The sequence below is a fragment of the Colius striatus genome, chromosome 4 (genome assembly GCF_028858725.1).
Source record: "Colius striatus isolate bColStr4 chromosome 4, bColStr4.1.hap1, whole genome shotgun sequence".
NCBI lineage: Eukaryota > Metazoa > Chordata > Aves > Coliiformes > Coliidae > Colius > Colius striatus.
Window position 1 is genome coordinate 56,169,313 of NC_084762.1, and position 22,409 is coordinate 56,191,721.

Genomic DNA, 22,409 nt, shown 5'->3' on the forward strand with positions numbered 1-22,409 from the left:
CAGAAGAAGAGAAAAAGGGGCAGAAGAAGGAAAGAAGATGGAGGAAGACACCTCCCCTTCCGGCTTCTTCTTAAAAAGTGATCGTGGAGGCATCTAATTGGCTCAGCCCCAGAAGTGAGCCTTTTCTGAGCTGGGGAGAGTTGTGAGCAACTTCTTGCAGGAGCCATCTTTGCAGCCCCTTCCCCCATACCAGAAAAGGCTGTCATGTCAAACCATGACAATCATCATGACACTAACTTCAGCGTCAAAACCTATGCCTCCTACATGGAGAAGTAAGCAATAGTCATTAATCTATACAATTCAATTTTAATTAAGAGGGTCAAGAAATCATCACAAACTGTCACCCCCTAAAAGTCTCCCCTCTCTGTTGCCGACAGTGGTAAAATTTTAGTTGTGTATAGTGAAAATCCAAACTGAGTAAGAGAAGTTTCTCCTATTTGCTTTTTCACTTGATGACAAAGTACCCTAAGATTCCTCAGAGACCTGCACTACACAAGATTAACAAGGAGATTAAGTCATGTTCTCTCATCTTTTTTTTCCATTCTAAAAATGAGCCACAGGAATATTAACTGCTTCAAAGTGCAAGTACCTGCACTCAAGTTCCTATATATGTAACAAGACTGTTTTCACATGCCAATCTCATCTCATCTTTGATTTACTGATGCTTACATCTTTTTCAACATCAGGAGTTACAAAACATAGATCGATGGCCAATTTATTTGGCTTAATATGAAGGAAATATAACACAGATTTTCAAATGATACCAAACACAAACACTCCAATAAATTCCAAGTTCATCAGATACCACATCCATCTCTGATCTACAGCCTTAACACTGATATTGTACAGCTTGACTAATAATCATAAGTGTACCTGGTTTTACTACAGCAGTGTTCATTTTCTTTTCCTCCTATCACGTCCAATTTTAATGTAGTCTCTAACAAAAAAGAAGTACCCTACACCAAAAAAGCTTATATACTTGGTTTTACCACTACTTTGAGACTTGTTATATATTTCAGTATTGATAATAAACATTTCTCAGGCTACTGCATCTCCTAGGGAACACCAAGTCAAAGCTTGTCATAGTTTTGGTCCAGTGGGCCGCAAGCATCACACATTCACTAGCACACTCTCCGTCTCCCCACGCTCCATGGATGGATGAAAAAGACATAAGGCACCAAGGGCCTTGTAGAAATCCTCAAGGACAGGGGGAGTCAACATGGCTTCACCAAGGGGAAATCCTGTTTGACTAACCTGATCGCCTTCTATGAGTGCATAACCAGCTGGCAAGATGAGGGGAGAGCAGCGGATGTCATCTACCTTGACTTCAGCAAGGCTTTTGACACCATCTCCCACAACATCCTCATCAGGAAGCTCAGGCAGTGTGGCTTGGATGAGTGGACAGTGAGGTGGATCGAGAGCTGGCTGAATGACAGAGCCCAGAGGGTGGTGATCAATGGCACAGAATCGAGTTGGAGGCCTGTGGCCAGTGGAGTTCCACAGGGATCGATTCTGGGGCCAGTCTTGTTCAACATGTTCATCAACGACCTGGATGAGGGGACAGAGTGTACCCTCAGCAAGTTGGCTGATGATACCAAACTGGGAGGACTGGCTGATTCCCCAGAGGGCTGTGCTGCCATTCAGCGGGATCTCGACCAGCTTGAGAGTTGGGCAGAGAAGAGCCTCATGAGGTTCAACAAGGACAAGGGCAGAGTCCTGCATCTGGGAAGGAACAACCCCATGCACCAGTACAGGCTGGGGATCAAACTGCTGAAGAGCAGCTCTGCGGAGAGAGACCTGGGAGTCCTGATTGATAATAAACTAACCATGAGCCAGCAATGTGCCCTCATGGCCAAGAATGCCAATGGCATCCTGGGATGCATCAAGAAGAGTGTGGGCAGCAGGTCAAGGGAGGTTCTTCTCCCCCTCTACTTTGGCCTGGTGAGGTCTCGTCTGGATTCCTGTGTCCAGTTCTGGGCTCCTCAGCTCAAGAGGGACAGGAGAGAGTCCAGCGCAGGGCCACCAAGATGATCAAGGGAATAGAAGGTTAAAGATCAAGGTTAAACACTGTTCTCTGGGTCCTGGAAATCTAAAAAGACAACTGATTTTCATGAGACTCTTTTAAGTTGGTGTCAGCAGCATCGTCATCCTTGCACTAACTGTGGTGCATCACAACACCCCTCTTGAGCATGGAAGGCTTAGATCTTATTGTAATCCTGCTTCTTACACTAGCTGACCAAGAGGGTCCTTACTGATCCCTCTGAGGAGTCCTCTCCCCTTCTCCTTCTGTCTATGCTGTCTGCCATGCCTCTCTCCCACAGATACAGGCAGAACATGGTGCCCTGCAGCCAGGGGCTTCCTGCTGGCATCATGCTGCAATTGATGGGGCTGGCAGCCATATGAAGTACAGAGCTGCGATTTTCTTCTCTCCTGGGCTACTTCCCAGTGGTGGGAAGCGAGATATGATGATCTAGTTCCTCCATCTCCAGTGCCTTTTCCAGAGAGAGGTCCAGGTTAGTTCCTGAATCTCCATTTCTGTGTATATGTGTACAGAAGTGAAAGGAGAGGAAGTATCCAGCCCTTAAAAATGTCTTGAGTTCTGCTGAGCAGGAGAGGCTCAGCAAACAGCTTGTGTAGTGTATCCCAAACTGCTAGTGGAAACGAAGCAGTGGAACAGGTTGCCCAGAGCGGTTGTGGAGTCTCCTTCCTTGGAGGTGTTCAAGACTCGTCTGGACATGTTCCTATGCGACCTGATCTAGGTGACTCTGCTTCTGCAGGGTGGTTGGACTACATGATCTCTAAAGGTCCCTTCCAAACCCTACCATTCTATGATTCTATGACAGAAAGTGTTCACTCACAGATTACAGTGCCAGGCAAAACAGACAAGACTATTCAACTTAGGGGCAAAAACAAAATTAATTTGATTCATCATCAACCAAAAGCACAATAAACAGAAAACAACACAGAACAGGATGATGAGGAAAACTACCACCAGCCCTTTAAGACCACCTTCCATCAACCTCTCCCTCTTCCTGGGCTTAGATAGCTGATTCCAATGTCTTTACCTCCCCCTCAGTGGCAAAAGGGGACAGGAAATGGGGACTGTGGTCAGTCCCTCAGCAATCATTCCTGCCACTCCTTTCTCCTCAGGGGAAGAGGACTCCTCACCTTTCCTCCCACTTCAACGCAGGGTCCCTTCCACGAGGTACAGCCCTTAACAAACCTCTCCAGCATGAGTCCTTCCCAAGGTCTGCAGCTCCTCGCTGACTGCTCCTATGTGGGTCTCCTCCAAGGTCGTTACTCAGTCCAGCATGGCCTGCACCATGGCCGCCTCCCCACACAGTCTCCTGTGCCTCCAGGTGCATTTGCTCCTCCTGGCACAGGATCCTCCCAGAGCTGCTAGCAGGTTTCAGTCCCACCATTGCCCTCCATGAGTTGCACAGGGACCGCCTGCCTTCTCACCACCCCTGCTATGGCACACCTCCTCCCCTCCTCACTCACTGATTGCAAGGTCTGCATGGTTGCTTCCATCTTGTCTCATCATCTCAGCGTCCACCTCCTTCATTTTTCCTTCTTAAACAATGATGCCAGAGGCACCAGATTGGCCTGGCCAGGCCAGAGGTGGGTCCAGCTCAGAGCCATGGGAAGTTTTGAGAACTGCTTACAGGGGCCAGGACTGTAGCCCTGTCTGTGTTACCCAAAAAACCCCAATCTCTCCCACACCCCTGAAAAGCAAACAGCTTCATGAAACCCAACACAAAGTTTTATTAATTTGCCTGAAGACTTGTTTTTCTTGGAAAGAGACAATACTGTAACCCATTAAAAGAAGAGAATGATCTTTCTAGGCCAATTATAACATAGAATGAATACCCTTTAATAACATCCTTTATTATGAGAATAAATACATAAAACAAACGCAATACATTAGCCACATTTCCTCATAAACATTTAGAATATAACAAGAAGATAATAGGCATAAATCATTAGAACTAGTTGAACAAATTTTTACTAAAGCAACAACACTAGAGGAAAGCTGGAAAATTTATGTGCTAGTAGCAGGCAATGAACATGTAATTTCAGTATTTCCTTGCTATAAATTTCAAGACACACATACTGTAGTTATAAGCATGAACTGACGTACATGTTCAGCTCCGTGTGGTGGTCGTTTGAGGTTGTTCTGACTGCAATTGCTTTCCAAGGTATTCCCTGAAATACAATAAAAATTAAATTGAGAAACATTCTGGAGAGTGGGAAGTAGGACAGAGGTGGGAAGTATAAAGTTGAGAAAAAGGAAAGAGCTTTTAATTTAGAATTATTCCTTCAAACAATGTCCACTGTCAATAGTGAACTGGAGTACTATAAGAGTACCTAAGCTTTAGGTATCCATCATTTACTACTCTGAAAATAAGGTACAAGCCAAACATCAACAAAACTGTCTGGAAAAAGAAAAAAAAAAACAAAAAACAAAAAACCAAGAAACTCACAGTGTGAATATTCCAATTGTTACAAACACCTGTGAAGCTCACAGATTTTGGTTGCTGAATACACATATTAGAAGTTGCAGCAAAGTATTTAAAAAGATCTCTTCCCATTATCCAGTTGCATTAACTCACAACATACTGGCAATTTAACCCATAAGCTAGTGAAATAGACACTGACTAAAGAACTATGTTCAAGCCGAAGAAAGAAATGGCCAAGACCACTTTCTTTAAAATGTTTTCCTCACCTGTGCACCAAGTCACTTATTTTACACTTGTCTCCCCAAGACTGGAACAAACACACCCCAAATTCTGAGCATCTGCCTTGAGTAGCAATCTAAAATTCTAAATTTCAAAAAAAAGAAATCTGAACATGTAAATTCGTAAAAATTGTGCAGTGTTTTCCACAGAACACTCTCATTCCTCACTGTTTCCTGTGAAAGCAGCTCAGCACTTCACAGAACCGCAAAGCTGAAAGAAGCCTTTAGTATTATCTGGTTTCTTGCCTGTTACAGAAAAAAAATCTCAATACTTGTACCACTGTATTAGTTGAAAGAGAGATTTGAGGACTTGTGAAACGTAGGCATTCTTTTTCCATTGCTGATTGTACACTTAGCACCACAGTTTCTCTCACTACATAGGTATTTCCGCCTACACAGGGCAAACATCAGAAGCAGTTCAGGGAAATTATGTTCAGGATTAAGTCTTTAAAAAAAAAACCCAACAAAATAACTCAAGAGAATGCGCTTTTGATTTGAAATAAAACCAAAATAGATCTGTTCTTACCACACATTTCAAAAACTAGCTTTCAATTTAGTGTCCCATTGAAAAGCTACTCCCTACGCGTTACAATTCCTATCACACAATGAGGTTTAGCACTGCAACTGTACCACCCAACAGCACTTTTCTCAATTTTACAGTTAAGCATCTGGAAAAGTCAAACTCCTATAAAGCATCACGTTAACTTCAAACTCCATTAGCAAAGAAAATAACGTGTAATTTGTATGCTGAGCCAAATGTTGTGGTTTAGCACCTTCCTTCACAGCTTTATCAGGTGTTGCTGCAGGATCACAGTATTTTAATGATTGGGTTACACTCAAAAGTTGTTACTCTTGATCATAATAAGTAGATTAATAAGTCTTGAAATAGAGATTCTTGATGGCAAAGAAGGATGTGAGTGGCTCACTTATGGATTTGCAGGACTCAAAATTGTGCCACCAAAAAACCAAAATTTAAGAGCCATCCAAAAACACAGCCAGCAACTATAACAGGGCTTCCAAAGTCACTAAATCTCCTTCTGCACCCTCAGTAGCTTTTTTGTTTCATGCCAATATGTATGTACTGATTCTAGTATTTCTTCTCTGACACTCAGCCTTGAAAGCAAGCAACGGTTGGTGCATACAACATGACTCTGCTCACAGCATCAAAAACCTGCAAAGTTTATTTACCCTTAAAGCACATGTGAACCATTTGGAATGTGAAATTCCCGTGCAATTATTTTGCAGCAGGAAAATCAAGCTAATAATCTGTAACAGTACAACACTATTGTATAGTTACATTGGTTCAGATGCATGCTCAAGGTTTACTAAAATCCAACCATAGCGTAGTGTATTCAGCACAAACCTCTGAGAACACAGAGCAGTAATGTATTTTGTAGGTACTTAGTGCCTTCATACATACATTCAACTTCTAAGGACATGCAGTAGATAAAACAGTATCATATCTTCCCTATAAAAGCTTTTATTTCTATCATTCATTTGCAGGAGTGAGGTTAAAGTCCAAGGACAAGGAAAAACTCATCTGTTTCTCCATACAAAATGAGTATCTGCAGTTGCTGCTTTACACCACCATGATGCAAACCCAGACAAAAAACCCATACTGCTCCTACACCATCACTTCTTTAGTGACCACCAAAATGCAAAAACTTCATCCCACCTGCTAATTTTATATCTGGTTATCACTTCCAACTGAGTGTCATTGGTTAACCCAGGACAAGTTCTTGTATAGCCTATGCCAGATGATGAGAAGGATCAGTAAGAGAGATTTAGACAGCTCCTTAACATGAATCTCTCATGTGCAGCCTTAGAAGAACAGACTGGGAGGTTACTCTGCCAGGCCTTCAATCACTTCTTCCTCCCATCTTCCACTGAAAATCAAGCTACCAGGAGTAGCTTCCATAGGCCCCTGTTCGCCCTCTGTAAAAATACACACTACAAGGACACTTGTAGTTTAGCAGCACTTTAAGTTTCAATCTTCACACATAAGTTAGATATAGGTGTCCATCCCCATGCTATTACAAATCAAGTGTCTAAGATTTACTTATCCTGCACTGTTACTTAGTTAAATCTAGAAGAAAAGAAAAACTAGGATCTTAGATTTACTATTTACCTCACAAAATTAAAATTACCCTAAGAATGCAAGCATTCAACACACTGCCCTACAGGAGCAGGTATGATGAAAGGAGGATTGACCTTGTTACCAGGCTAACAAATCACTTCACAAAGTATTCAAAACAGCATCTGACATATTACAGATGCACACTACAATGGAAAGTAATGAGGTATTAGACTTGATTCTTAAAATTACAAGCTATATATCCATGAATTGGACCATGTCACCCTATTTTAAACTTATTTTGTTAGTCCTGTCTTTGTTACTTTAGAAAAAGGCCACCTTTATCATAACAAAAGCATTGTCATTGGTTTTTTTTGAGAAGCACATCAAGTTTCTAAGATGGTTAAACTTTGAAGAAAAAGTACATGAGTGTGGCCACTACTGTCAGAGATTCATGCATGCCTGATAAGCTCATATTATAGACTAAGACAAAGCATAACCTGCTAACATTTGGCACAGCTGAGCTTTGAGACCTACATACCCATTGTCTTTCAATACACAATGCTTACCATTTTTCCCTTCTAATCAGGCCAAGTAGATCTGCAGAGCATTACTCAATATGCATTCTGCAAGATGTACTAAGTCCAAGTACAAAGTTGTGGAAAAAGAGCAAAATATTCTCTTGACCAACAACAAATTCAGTCACCCATTCTTTCAGAAAGCACTCTTGAGTAGGCATTGTATTATTGTATACACTACTTCAAAAGTCAGACAGAAGTAGTCAATATTTTCCCAACACAAATACATCAGCCGTGACATAAGGCGGATTTTTCTTTTAAATCATATAAGGGTATGAAGGGGAATGAAATTTTATGTACAAGTAGTCCGGTAATTTTGAACATGTTTACATATAATGTTTCATACCTTAATCACTTTAAAGAAAAGGGAAGGACAGTTACCACAGGTTTAATAGTGCATTCTCAAGTCAATAAGCATCTTCAAAAGTCTTATGTTCTCCCACAAAAATAGATTTACAATTAAGCACATCATTTTGGTATACTCCACGTGCTGGGACTGCAGAGGTGACTGGATATTTATGAGGTACCTTGCAAGAGTTCCTATGGAATTCACACTAGAAATCATGCAACATACAAGAAGAAGGTAATTTGTTCTGTAGTATGAATAATCAAGATATAAAGTTCATTGAGCAAAAGCCCAAGTACCTTGGAAGTTCAAATTTGCGAGTTTAGCTCTTTGGAATAAGAAGTTCCACTTTGACTGTTTTCCTCACACTGGAACAGAAAGGCCTTCATAAAAGTTCTGACTACCTTCAACATAAACCCATCCTTATTACACATCAGATGAAGCTGGTCTAGACAATTTATGGTTAACTGCATTAAAACATGAAACAACTGATTCGGTATAAATTTATGAGAATACAAAGTATTGACTCTGTGCTGCAGAAACACTTCAAAACGGGCAACTGTAGTAGTACATCATTTGAGAGTAACTACTAAAACCTCTATTCTTCAACCAAAGCTCAGATCAACAAAACTTCAAACCCCAACATTTTCTCACTTCCTTGTTCATTCAAAAGTCTGATAGTGAGGCATAAGCAATTTCCATTTGCAAAATAATATTTTCTTTTTTTATTAGAATAACCAAATGAGATTCCAACCACACTAACAATTTCCCCTTTTTCAGGCCTATCTTTAAATACACATTTTCTGCAGTATACAAATACTTTTCCCAAGAAGACAAGGGAACTTAGAGGTGAATACATTTATTTGTTGTATCTCAAATCCTTATTCCAATTTTTTGCTTCATTCCGTTTAATTAGTTTTGTTGGCCATGAGAAATACTGACACCCTCAAGCTGAGACATAAGTGTCACAGCCACCACAACAAAAGCTTAAAGGTCACTTAGGAAAAGTGCTACATTTTTTGGAAGAGTAATTCTAGACTTCCAGTTCACAACTTCACATACAAGCTATGAAGAAACAGTAGGTCAATGAGCTCTATTACAAGGCTATGACCCAAGCATTTCCCTAGATTTTAAAAGAAAATAAAAACTATGAAATTCAATATATGCCTTTCTATAAGGGAGAAAAGATATAAGTCATTTTTCACTTATAAGATGCATTATGAGCTAACACATGGAGCCATTCTGTGAATTAAAAAGAACCAACTTGACTAAACCATGCAACTTGGTTTGAAAGTGGGTTTATATTTCATCAGAAGATTTATTTGCTGCAAATAAGAGAAAGCAAAATGCTTTCAACACTTAAGAGCTTTGAGTTTGCAAGGAATACTTCAGAATGACTCGCATAGATCAGTGTAACTGAACTTTCCTATCCGGAAATCAGATCTTTACAATAACACTAATCAGAAGTGAAACTAACAAAAAGTTACTTCTTTGGTGACACGTTTTTCCACATAGCACATAAAGATGAAGAACTGTTCATGTTCAAATAAAAGTACAGAAGCTATCTTAGGAGATACATAGGCTTTCAAGAATAAAATTTATACCAAAGAAAAACACTGACAAATGCTGAATATTCAGTGCTAATACTACAGAACAATAAGAGTTCTATTCTCAACAACAGCTTCTAAATTAGCATACTGCAAATCCTAGGCAGTTTCAGATTTTTTTCATGTTTCTCTGCCTAACTAGTCATTTTAAAAGATCAAAAGCAAGTAATTTTCTCTGGGATGTGCACTCTGAACATCATATATGAGTGTACTGCATATTCAAAACTTACCTGAATTTATTGCTTCATTCAGTATGCCATTTATTAATTTTACTTCCAATATCATACTTGATTATGCATCAACAATGCATCCAAACTCCCACTGTTTAGCATCACCAACGTACTCAAACTCTCCATGTTAGTATCAATTCATTGAATAAAAGTTTACTCTAAACGTCTGCCTATTTAAAGGCAGACTATTAAAAGTTTACAGCCTGCACAGGTCAAAAGATCCTGCAAATGGAAGGCATGACACCTGAGCCCAGAGCTATAATGCAATTGCACCCTAACAGCAGCTCACCACTACAGCATAAGCAGAAAGGTGGTGCAACACAGTCCAGTAGTTTAGTCTATGGGAGCAACTGGCAAAGGATGCTGTGAGCAAGTTCTGCTGAGCCAGAGGAAACAAACAAGTTTGCAATCAGATCCACTATGGATTCAGTAGCACTTGCATGAATACTTAAAAAAACATTTGAGCTACAGAGGTTAAGCAATCACATTTTACTTTACATTTGTATGAACAAAGAGCACACATGATCCAACTCCGGTTGTGTCAGCTAGACTAGATAATGTAACAATTCTCTTTGGTTTCTGGCCTCTGGTCCCCAACTCCCAAGAGCACTGCTGCTGACAGAGCAAAAGAGATATTAATGCTGCACTTACCACAGAAGTTATCAGCAAACCTTCCTGCGCCTAACCTGACTAGAAGACAAGCAAGTGGTGGAAACTAGTGCACTAGGTTCTACATAACCAGTAAGGTCATAAATAAATTACAAATTAAATGAAAAGTATCTAGAATTCACCTAATTCTTCATCTACCTCTTATTTTAGTAAAGTAATAAAAGGTCAGAATTAACTCCTTCAGAACGAAGCTAGGCGACTATAGGTTCACAGATCTTAAAGTTAGGTTATTCTACCCGCTTGACTTCAGACACTGAAGCTGCTCTGCACTGCCCTAAAAAAAACAAACAACTTGCTTCTTTCTGTTGTGTACAGAAGGAGCTTAGGCTTCTAACTGTAGGTGCTTTAAGCCATAACATCCCGTCCCTAAAGTTCAGTAAAACATTCTACTGGGAAGCACATGAAAAGCTTGTGCTTTATCTGTAGCTGTTAATGTACTTACATCACTTTAAAAGAAATCCAGGAAGTGCTGTCAGTTTAGAATTTAATCACAGAATGGTAAGGTTGGAAGGGACTTTTAGAGATCATCTAGTCGAAATCCCCTGCTAAAGCAGGTCCCCCAGGAATGTGTCCAGGCTGGTTTTGAAAACTTCCAAGGAAGGAGACTGCACAATCTCCCTGGGCAGCCTGTGCCAGGGCTCCCTCACCTCAACAGTGAAATAGTTTTTCCTTATTTTTAAACAGAACATTTTTGTTTTCAGCATCTTTCTATTACTCCTTGACCTGTCACCAGATACAACAGAAAAAAAGGGATGCCTCAACCTCATTTAATGAGATTCCCCCTCAGTCTCCTCTTCTCCAGAGTAAACAGCCCCAGTTCCCACAGCCTCTCCTCATAAGGAAGATGCTCCAGTCCCCTGATCATCTTTCTGGCCCTGCACTGGACTCTCTCCACAAGTTCCCTGTCCCTCTTGAGCTGAGGAGCCCAGAACTGGACACAGGAATCCTCACCAGGGCAGAGTAGAGTGGGAGCAGAATCTCCCTCGATCTGCTGGCCACACTCTTCTTGATGCATCCCAGGATGCCATTGGCTTTCTTGGCCACGAGGGCACATTCCTGGCTCATGGTTAGTTTGCTGCTCACCAGACTCCCAGGTCTCTCTTTGCAGAGCTGCTCTTCAGCAGTTTCATCCCCAGCCTGTACTGGTGCATGGGGTTGTTCCTTCCCAGATGCAGGACTCTGCACTTGCCCTTGTTAAACCTTAATGAAACAACTATTTTTAAGTCCACAGCATTAAAAACCAGCACTACACAACCAGCACTAGGTTCCTAAAAGCAGTTCCTAATACTAAAATAGTGAAGTTGGGTATTGCCTCTGAACACCAGCAAAGATAAGGAATAAGGTGATTATCTTTCTCATATATAGTTAAAGCACAAATTGAACAGGACACACAAAAACATCTGCACCATCATCGACAGACTCCTCCATCTGTCAATAACAGGTTTTTAGCATCAGCATGGGGTGCTTCAAGTGAGATTAAAACACAGGATAAATTACCTTTTGAAGACATTAATTGATGCTAAAAAGATACCTTTGCTTCCTGCTTCTATCAAGTGCATGAGCATTTAACATGCAAATGTAGCTGGAATACTTCACCTGAACTTACCTCATCTGAAAAGCTGACAGCAGTTACTGCACTTGCCAGCCTAGCTTCACCATTTAACAGAATGCTTGACAGTCTGATTTCCCCCCATTTATCACTGACTTAAAACCCTCTAAGGAACAGCCAGTTGAGCAGCCCTTAATGAATTATTCAAATTACTTAGGAGTTAATTGTTTCCAAGTTGAGTTATTAGAGGTCTAATGATGCAGCTGTCTTTTAAGCAGAATGCCAGTTCAGCTGCCCCAGGACACTCCTTTCTTCGGGTACGAGAAGTTATCACTCCAGGCAGAGCATTTGCACTAAGCCTCAGCCTGACAGAGCAATCCTTTATTTTCCAGTCCTTCTTTCCATTAGCCTCCAGATTAAGGAAGAGCCTGACAACCTCTGTCAGGTATGTGTTACAGACAGAAACGCAGAGTTGTTCCATGACGAATACATTAAAGGGAAAAAATAAATTGGTTTGAGTGAACTAACTGGAATTCCAAAACACATAAAAGTAAGGGGGGAAATGTTTATTGTTTCCCCAGCTCTGAAGAGCTAAGTGAGCAAAATTGTGAAGCTGCTGAGTAATCTATCTTATGATAAAGCAAAGCTAAATAAGTAGGCACTTGAACTGTACCATGCAGCAGTCATAGAAAGTTGCTCTCTCTTTTCCCCACAAAAACTATGAAACAGGAGATCTCTTGACACACATCAAAAGCCAGATCTATGCAAAGACAGATCTAGCTTCCCACATATAAACGACGTGTCATTTCCTTAGCTCAAGCTACTTGATGTCCATTCCAAGGGCAACACTACTTTGGATAATACATGCCAAGGATAATGTGTCCCAGAGGGTTGTTCCAATAAGAATTAAACAAGAACGTATTTCCTACAGAGATGACAATACAAATCTGAAAATGGCACTAACTTAAACAGATTCCTCTTATTTACACCTCTGAAGATCTGAAACTAGATGTAATTGCAATCTTGCAGTCTAAAGATTCACACACTGGGAAAAGTAGGCACAGAAATGTTCATGCCATTAAAAAAAAAAAGCCAGAAAAATCTATATGAACAAATGTGACTTTTTCAAATTAGTATGCTTCAGTTGAAAAAGAGAAAAAAGCCAGGTTAGGCATCCAGGAAAGCTTAATTCTTTGTGCTAGAAATAGACTTTTATATTTTTACTACAAGATTTTCAAGACATCAGAACACAAGTGAAATAAGACCCGGTACCCCTGCAGAAGGTAAATTAAGTAACTAAACCTTCCATGCTGTAGTCTCTATTTAGCTACAGCCAAGTTTATAATACTCAGAATGCTTCAAATACATCACCACAGCACAGTCAGAAAAGAAGCATATTACCAAACTGAAGAGCAGGGTGGAGTGTGATCTACAGTTCAGATTCCAAATTATGATCACATGTTTAGTCTCCATGTCTACATAGAAATTCAATGTCAGCTACCGAAGTCCTCCTAACAGGTGGAAAATATTAACTGTGGATTTGTCATAGTAGGTTATTTAAATGTGTGTTTCTGTGCTGTAGAAGAGTTCCCACAGTATGAGAGAAGGGAGAAGCAAGATAAAATGAATGTAACACATATGAGAATTAAAACCCATATGCTTCAGAAAAGGGGGAAACTAGCTTTTATTTTACATAAGATACACTGGAGGGAGAGGGTACAGGAGATTTATGTCAGTCTTGATAGCCTGTCTTCTACAGCAAATGATTTAAAAAACCTGTCAGAATGTGTTTGATAGACCTTGTTCCCCCTAGCACTATCACCTTCACACCATTAGCATCATCACTATTCAGCCTTTTAAAAAAGATCACATTGTGTAAGAAGCAAGAAAACTGACAGAAGTTGAGTACTTCCCAAGCACCAAGCTTTTCAGAAATAAAAGGTTGTTTAAGTTCAAAATTAAATTAGTTGTTTGTATCTCAACATCTATGTTCAAACATACTTAGTTGTAATGTTGTATTTTATCTAAGGCAAAGCCAAATTTTAAATATAAGCCTTGGTGAATCATAATTAGGAATCTGATTAAGAATTCCTCATTAGCATTTTTAACTCTCCTTGCTTTATGCCTAGCATACCTAAATAATTTGGCAAGTTATACAAAGTTGTTACATCAACACTGAAGTTTTCAGAACTTCAGCCCTCTAGTCCTTCACTATAAACTTCCTGTGCTCTGTTGGAAAGGCAGAATCGTCCACCAGCAACCTCTGTGACTAAACAAAGAACACACCAGGACTTAAGGGGCTTTGGAGCTTTATTAGAGAACTAGTCAACAAGTAATGTAAAAAAGAAACACCTCACTTCAAATTCCACTCTCAGCTGAAAGAGATGCCAGCAAGTGACTTTCAACTTTATCTAACTAACCAGCCTGTAAGCTTATTACTCCAGAAGATAATGAAAAGTTGTACTTGAACCCCTTAAAATGGCAACAGAAAACTAACAGTGTAGAATGAGGGAAAGGACTTAAGAGCCAAGAACAATGCATAAGAATGGTTGGGCATGCACTTTGCAAACCAACTTCAATTAAGTACTTGAACAAGTGCAAGTCTAAATTACAGCTCATAATGAATGTTAAGCAGTTCATGTAAGTTAAAATATACTCTTCAAGCAAATTACTCATGTGACATGCAATCGTGTAAGGTGAAGGTACTCAATCCTATTGCCATGAAAATATATAGAAAAAGTAGATAAGATCTTCTCTATCAGCATTATATTGCTCTATCATTTAACAACTTCAGCCTTACGAAAAAAAAAGTTATTCCTCCCTTACAGAAATCTACTGTTTCGAATCCTCTCTCCATGCCCAGTACTTCCTACTGTCAGTAGTGTGTTAAATAATCTTCACATACCAGTTGTGAACCATCAGCTTCTGCACAGCCAGTAGTGCATTATAACGAACTTGTTGGTCTTCATGGTGCATGTGGTTCATCACCAGCTGTTTACCACCAAGTTGTTCAATCACTCTGAAAAAGAGCAGGTTTTTTGACATTACTTCAGCTTCTGGGTATCTATCCAAACAATACATGTTCAGGGCACAACAGGTTAAGTCGTTTACTATTTATTTTATTCAAGGTATTTATTTGCTAACATATACATCTTATTTGCCATGTTACAGATGCAGATTTCATACTACCTATTTGAGAGGATTTATTTTTTTTTAAGAATTCACAAAATCAGAAAGTGTTTGTAATGGGCTCCTGTTTGCCATACACTACCTAGATCTATAAATTTTGAAATCAATAACAATCAAGAAGGAAGCCCTTTTCAGAGGCGTTATTTGCATTACCCTGCTTGCCAAAGAACCAGATTGGTAGGATACAGCACTATTATTTAGAAGGTGGTAGTGCTCTCCCTTCCATAACTTGATGATAACCAGGTCACTCCATTTTTTGCAAGAATAAAGCCCCAATCCAGCTCAGCACTGCCTAATCCAGAAAAAAATGCTTATAATCAAACCAACAGCTATTAAACCACCCACCTGGTACTCCTCATAGTGCTTTTTGCCTTTCAAACTCAACTAGAGCCACAGCTATTCTTTCACAAGATGTAGAACTGGCTGCTAAGTTATGACTTCTGGAAAAAGTACACACTTGAGCTGCATCTTTCACTATGAAGTTCATTGCAGTAGTGAGCCACAGCTTTTTAACAGCTACACCAAATCCCACATTTCTTAAAAAACAGAAGGCAACACACTTAAAACCTGAAAGTATCACCATGCAGATGACTCTCTGCACGAAGTGTTTCTGTCTGTCATAACAAAGAAAGTTTGGAGAGAATTTGCAAGGAATATATAAACCAATTACTTGATGACTTGGATATGTTTTTTACGTCAGTTCTCTCACAGGTCAGTAAGTAGTTAAGCACAATATCCTCTGAAGAGGCTAACATTCTTTCACTGTGAAGGTGAGGAAGCACTGGATCAGGTTGCCCAAGGAGGTTGTGGAGTCTCCTTCCTTGGAGGTCAAGACCTACGTGGACATGTTCCTGTGTCACCTGATCTAGGTGGACCTGCTTCTGCAGGGGGGTTGGACTAGATGGTCTCTAAAGGTCCCTTCCAACCCCTACCATTCTATGATTCTAACAACTGTACTACTCTTAACCCAATGCTATCCTGCCATTTTAAGCTTGCTTTAGCTATCTGCTTTTCTTACCATTCTTTTCATGGCGAAATTAATGCATTACTGCTACACAACACAACACGTTTTTGTAAACTGAAGTACAAGTATAAAGATGTAGCGTGGAAATGTAAAACAGGATTTCCCATTTCATTTTACATCTCAATCAAAACCATCCTGGAGATCACAGGGAATATTATTTCCCAACACTATTAAAACATTTAAGGATGCTTCACGTGACAGGAACACATTCAGAAACGTGAAACTGTTTTAAGCTGGAAAATCCTCGTCAAGAATTCAAGAAGTTAGTAGTAACAACAGATTAAAAAAAAGAAACCTTCATGCCTGCCTTACATTGCCTCATATTTTTAGTCGTAGGTTAAATACAAAACACTGCACAAAAAGAAAATACTATGAAACACAAACAAGTATTTTTTCCTCATTACAGAACTGACTTTGAAGACTGAATTTGCAGGAATTGAAATTAGGTAAAAAAGGCATTAAACTCAAAAGCTTTCTAACACTAGGAACATGTAATAATCAAAACAATTCTTACAATTAAAATCCTATAATCACAAATGGTAATACAGTATTTCTTATGACAGTACATCACTGAAATTATGGCTGAGGATATGAAGAGTTAAGGAACAGCGTCACCACTCTTGCATAACACTGGCTACTGGTACAAATCATTTGCCAGCCAGGCGTTTTGACAAAGGTAAGCAACCGTGAGGAAGGTTCACAGTCAATTCTGCTTCTTCAAGTTCCAAACCTGCTCAAAACAACTACTTTTAGTTATGTTTAGCTTTGCCTCAACTTCTGCTTACTTTACAGCAGTAGTAGAGCTCAGTGCACATCTGAAGGACTGTTCCCTTTAATTACAGTGCACTATGGCAATTCAGACAAGCTTCCGGATGCTGAAGAGCCAGATTTTAACATGACCCATTTAATGGGTGAAACAGGAAGGAAATGGAAGATGAAGGCAAAAGAAATTTTAGGTGTAAAAAGTAAAACCCATGTTTTACCCATTCAGGTGACTGAAAGTGTTGACTTTACATAGCAATAATCCTTGGGCCACATGGAAGTTGTACCAGAGGCTGATGCTTAGCCTGCAATTCTTTTCAGAGACAGGAAACGCCAATGCCATACTTTACTTCTGCTGTTACATTGTCAGAAAATGCATGTTGGTGAGCCTCATTACAGCACCTATGGTACTATTGCCTTGAAAACTTGGCACACTGTGCAATTTTCAAGGCAAGATTAAATTATTTAAGCTGACAATATCAGAGAACAGACAAGCAAAATACAGTATTGGATTTAACAAAAAATTTCTTTTGTCAGACAAAGGGAAAGGTTAGCAACAACTGTAATGCTAGGTCTCCACAGTGGACAGGGGATAAACTCAAGACTCTGTAAGTTCTAATTCACCTCTGCAATTTTTAAGGACTGAAGGACAAAACAGTTAAGAGCTGAATATTTTAAGGAAACAAAAGTATTTAAGACATTTGAATTTTCTTATTCTTTTAAGCCAACTAATAGTATCCATTCTCCAAATGAGTCATGCAATGAGAGTGTAAAACGCTAACCAGGCGCGGGAGCAGTAAACGATAATACACCAAAAACCATCATGGTAGGAAATGGACAATTATTATTTTGAGCTTTTAGTCTTAAAACTGCTGAAGTCATATTTAGTAAGAATTTAGTAAGAACACGTTGGATTACAAAGGAAATTCTTTAAAATAAAGAGATTGAGGCATTTTAGTATGTTCATCAGAACAGAAAGTTAAAATAAGCCAAGTTCTTAAGCAGAAAGCAGCTAAGGTATTGGAATTTGACATGAGAATGTAGGTCAGAATAGTATCTAGGACACTTATTTGCTGATGATCAGTGCTTCTGAAGGCTGATGCACTTCTCAATAGGTTTAATAGCCTGGGAGGGGAACAGAGCTCTGGTCCAAGCAGCAGCATTTTCCCAATGACAAAAACACGTCCTGTTTATCCGTTCATCCGACTTCATAGCTTCAGGCCTGCAACTACATGCCTATATAACCCCAAGTATTATGTCACATTTGGGTAGATGTTCGCAAGCTGTTTAAAGACCATGTCAAATGCCTAATAAAATGGTTCTAAAGGACAGCTCAAAGCAGAAGCAACAAGTATTAGGCCTTCAGCTCTGTCAGGCAACAGGAGGATATCTTAACTCCCTTCCAAATACTCAATATAAATTAACACTTTCACCAAGATGGGTATTAGCGTAGCTAAAAAAAGATAAAATAGAAGAGTGATAACCGAATCTGTGCTAACATCACTGAAATTAAAAAGCAATAGTGAGAAAAATCTTCTCAGTGGTCCTGAGTCACAAAATACACTTAATCATTTTTTAAATAGTTCATCCCTACCATTAAGTCCATTAAGTATTGTCCTATTGGACAATACGGAGCTACAACAGGGTATAAGACCTTTAAGTATAATATATAGTCCCATTAAGTATTGTCCTATTGGACAATATAGAACTACAACAGAGGATAAGAATGATATGATGACTAAATTCTTGTTAGCTCTTCTCAATTCCTGTGGTACATGTCTTCTGCTTTAGCCTAAATAACTTATTGAGGAGTTTTTTAGACATAGGTTCCCTTCACTCTTAAGAGACACTAAAACATATCAAGTCAAAGATCTAGTATATATTTTCTCATCTGACCTAGTTTGTTTTCAAATCTTCCCAGTGAGTTAAACTCAAGCACAAACTGCAATCCCTGTGTAGCAAATTTTAATATAAATAAGTAAAAAAGCCCAAGGCAAAATATATAGCTAGTCTCTCGAGTACCAACATATTGGCATTTTTCTTACCGTTTCCCACGGGGATAGTGTCGCACGTATTCTCCCACATCATGAGCAGCTACAGCCAGCACTTGTGGGTCATCAGAAACCTCCAGTAGTTTTGTCAGTATTCTAGGAAAGGATTTGAAAAGCATCAGTGTCAAGTTTGGTTTGGTGCATTCTTTGTTTTTTTTAAATCACTGATAACTTAAAATAACAAAGCCTGCACTCATAAAAATGCTTTACAGATCTATAATTCTAAAAATGCTTTAGCAAAGCTAGAATAGCATTTTTTCCAAATCAGCGGCTGCAATTAAAACAATGGAGATCTTGTCCTAATTAACAGAATTATTAAGAGCATTCACTAGAGTGAGTTTAGAGAGACACAACTCTGAATATCTATAACCAGAATTTACAAAATGTTTCTTGTTTTACCCATTAGCTTCAAGGCCAACAGTTTTGAGTGCAAGATAAGCCATAGGACAGAAGGACAAAAAGGGCAGAATTTTATGCAGAACACTGTTACACAGAGTCATTTAGAAATCAAAAGGCACTCTAACAGTTGAGTGCAAAGCAGCACATAGTTCCTTGGTCTTGTGCAATTATGAACTGCTCTCAGTTCAAGATCATCAAAAATATCACTAGTTTAGTAAACTATTGTGGTCTAAAAAGCAGTTCTGTCCTAACTCAAAGACTGATATGATGAAAACTACAACCTGGTAATTGACTCCTGTTTCATAAGTTAATTATTTGGTAGCATGAAATGAGAGAGAGAGAAGTAAGAATGAGAAAACAGTTTCTCAGCTCTCAATATCATCTGCATTTTTTAATTAAGTAGTCCAACCAGTTTCAGTGGAAAACTGCTACCAGTAACACTGTGTTCTAGATAGTAATGAGGAGGAGGAAAAAATAACACAGATATGAAGGTTGGGCACTAATAATTAGTTTAAAACATACAGGCCACTGGGAAATTAGATTCATCTATGCTTAGTGAGATGACAAATGCATTCTAGTCACAGAAAATTAGTAACAAGTTGAAATAGGTATGTTAAAAATTAATTTGGAATTAAAAAAAAAGAACATTCTGGTAAAATTAAATTGCCACAACCACTGCTGCCTCCCTAGAGCCCAGGAAGTGATAGATGAAGCTCTTTTCAGTTTAAAAGAACTCCTACTTTGGACAAGAAGTACAAGCAGAAACTTGAACTGCAACACTAATCAGAAGGCACTGAAGATCCATAAAATATTGTGCAACAAAGTATGTGATGATGAACTTCCTAGAAGTCAAAAATCACAGAAGGCAGGGAAAGAAAAGTAAGTTTAACAGTAAGCCTAATCAGGATTAGAAAACAAGTAAGCTAGCAAATAAGGGTAAATAAGATTATGTGGCTTGAAGGACTGTCTGTCAAATGCCTTACAATGCAAAAGTAGTTCTGAGATGCGCAAGAATCTCCCTATCACATTGTGTAGGACGTAGTAGGTTTTCTTCTGGGAGTTTATTTATTGGTTTTAGGTTTGGGTTTTTTTCAAAGTAACTATTCAAGATCATTGCCTTTTTGATAGCATAAGCACAGTAAATTTACCTAATAGTCCCAGAACCAGCAGAGATAAACACAGCAAAACATTGCAATTTCTACAGGAAATTGTAAGCCTCAACATCAACTCCATGCTGCAATTGGCAGGATCCAAAATTTTTAAGTCTATAATCCTCCGTGATGTTTATCAAATATGCCTGCAGGCAGAAATTTCTCATACTGGTTTTGGTGAGGTTCCAGGGCAGACTGAAAGGCACATAGGTTCTTGCCATGTCTTCTAACATCTCACATGCTCCACTCAATCTCCTAATTTCTCTTAGGTCGGGCACTTATTAGTGAATACTCAACAAGAACACCACGTATTACTACATTGTCATTAACTGAGAAACAACTTAATGCTCCTACAAGCTATTTAAGACCTAGACATCTTTTGAGTACACACTTTCAGGAGACAAGAAGTAAGTCCTTGAAACCAAAAGGAAATACGAGTTTCAGCTTTATTTCATCTAACAATCTACTTAGACAAAGACAAAACAGACACTCTGCAACATAATGCAGCAAGTCACATTTTCCACAGAACAGTACCACAGCTTTCAACTCTCAGGAATTAAAGCATAGTTTGTTATTCACATCAACAACTCACAACACAAAGCTAAGACTAAAGTATGGTAAAAACATTTCTAATTCTATCAGTTAGTATAGTTGTTTTTCAATTGAGAGCACTGACAAAAGAGTCAACAAATCTGCATGCAAGTAAAGCTAGAGATTTTCCTTCTACCATCATCATCAATGGATTTTAATCAGTAAAGCAAATAAACAATTCTGCTTTTGACCATTCACTCTAAAGACAGCACTTGCTTTCATTCCAGGCGTTACTTTGCGTTGAAATGTAAAATCTCTATTAGATACAGGTTCAGTTAACACAGAAAATGTAAAGAATTATGTGGTTCAAGACTTGAAAACTTACTTAAGTAGTTCGTAATTCTTCTCATTTAGCCTTACAGCATTCTCCCGCCAAAACTTCTCAGACTTGTGTACAGGACTCCACTCCAGTCTTCCCGACTTGAGCTCAGAACTGTATTCATCGAAAGAGCTGCAACACAAAAAATCTAAATGAAATATTGGCTAAGCTTCTGTGAACAGAGTTTCAATAGTATGGGCATGCCAGTCCCCAGAAAGGCAAAGCTGGACCACAACTTGCTATGACACATTTGGAAGCCAGTTCTCTACTGAGCATAAGAACTGTTCCTTGTCACACAGTGCAAAACTTTAAAAATACGGGAAGGCATGAAAAGCAAGAGAAAAATCTATTTTCAAACATAGCCCTTCATCTACCCCTTCATTAACAAAAAAAAAAAGGGAAAAATCCAACCCACACAACCACAGCATTTAGGAATTTAATTGGTTGTTTTGCCTGTTTTCTAGTTTTAATTTCCACAACCAAAGGTCCCAGTTCTTGCCGTTCATCCAATTAAACCTTTGACATGAACTACAATATTCAGTTCCATTTACACACTAGAGCAAGAATTACGTAAACACTTGCAAAAATTTTAGTTAATCTGGACAGCAAAATGTGTTCTAATCAGGTGGTCTTCAGCTTAGGCTGGAACTCCTATAAGCTACCTCCAAAGTCCTTTCATAGTTTAACAGTTATGAAGACCATGTATTCAAAAGTGAAGATTTATTTTCTATTCAGCCTGTAAATATTCACTTAGAACAGTAAATTTGTATACAAGCAGTATCTCTGTAAACACTACCTTAACAGTCAGCATTGCCATGTCATAATTCTGTATATTAGCCTTAAAAAAGGCTTTACCAATGTTTGTGTAATTGCATTTTTCAGAAGTTCACACTGCAAAGCATACCTAAGGTCCTGCACACTCTCACCAAGCTTGTCCAGTAGAAATTTGATATCTTCACTTATGTCTTCATCATCATATTTCTGCTGATCCAAATTCTCTAGCTGCTTTAGAACTTTACACTGAATCATAGCAAGAGCATATTCTTGGCGAGTTTCTCTCTCAGTAGATTTCTCTAACAGATTCTGGGGAAATAAACATTTCTTCTGTTTAACAACAGCTTATTTTGAAACA

The 22,409-nt window shown here is 38.9% G+C and overlaps 1 protein-coding gene across 1 annotated transcript in view; it reads right to left on the reverse strand.

Annotated features, from left to right (window-relative positions):
• Positions 1 to 3,860: 3,860 nt before the first annotated feature.
• ATP6V1H (ATPase H+ transporting V1 subunit H) overlaps positions 3,861 to 22,409 on the reverse strand; it is a 45,771-nt gene continuing 27,222 nt past the window's right edge. Inside the window, exons 10-14 of the mRNA XM_061995143.1 lie at positions 22,182 to 22,360; positions 21,284 to 21,409; positions 18,812 to 18,913; positions 14,697 to 14,810; positions 3,861 to 4,206 (exon numbers count right to left, since the gene is read on the reverse strand). Coding sequence (XP_061851127.1) covers positions 4,146 to 4,206; positions 14,697 to 14,810; positions 18,812 to 18,913; positions 21,284 to 21,409; positions 22,182 to 22,360 — 582 coding nt within the window. The 3' untranslated portion in view covers positions 3,861 to 4,145. The remainder of the gene's footprint in view (positions 4,207 to 14,696; positions 14,811 to 18,811; positions 18,914 to 21,283; positions 21,410 to 22,181; positions 22,361 to 22,409) is intronic.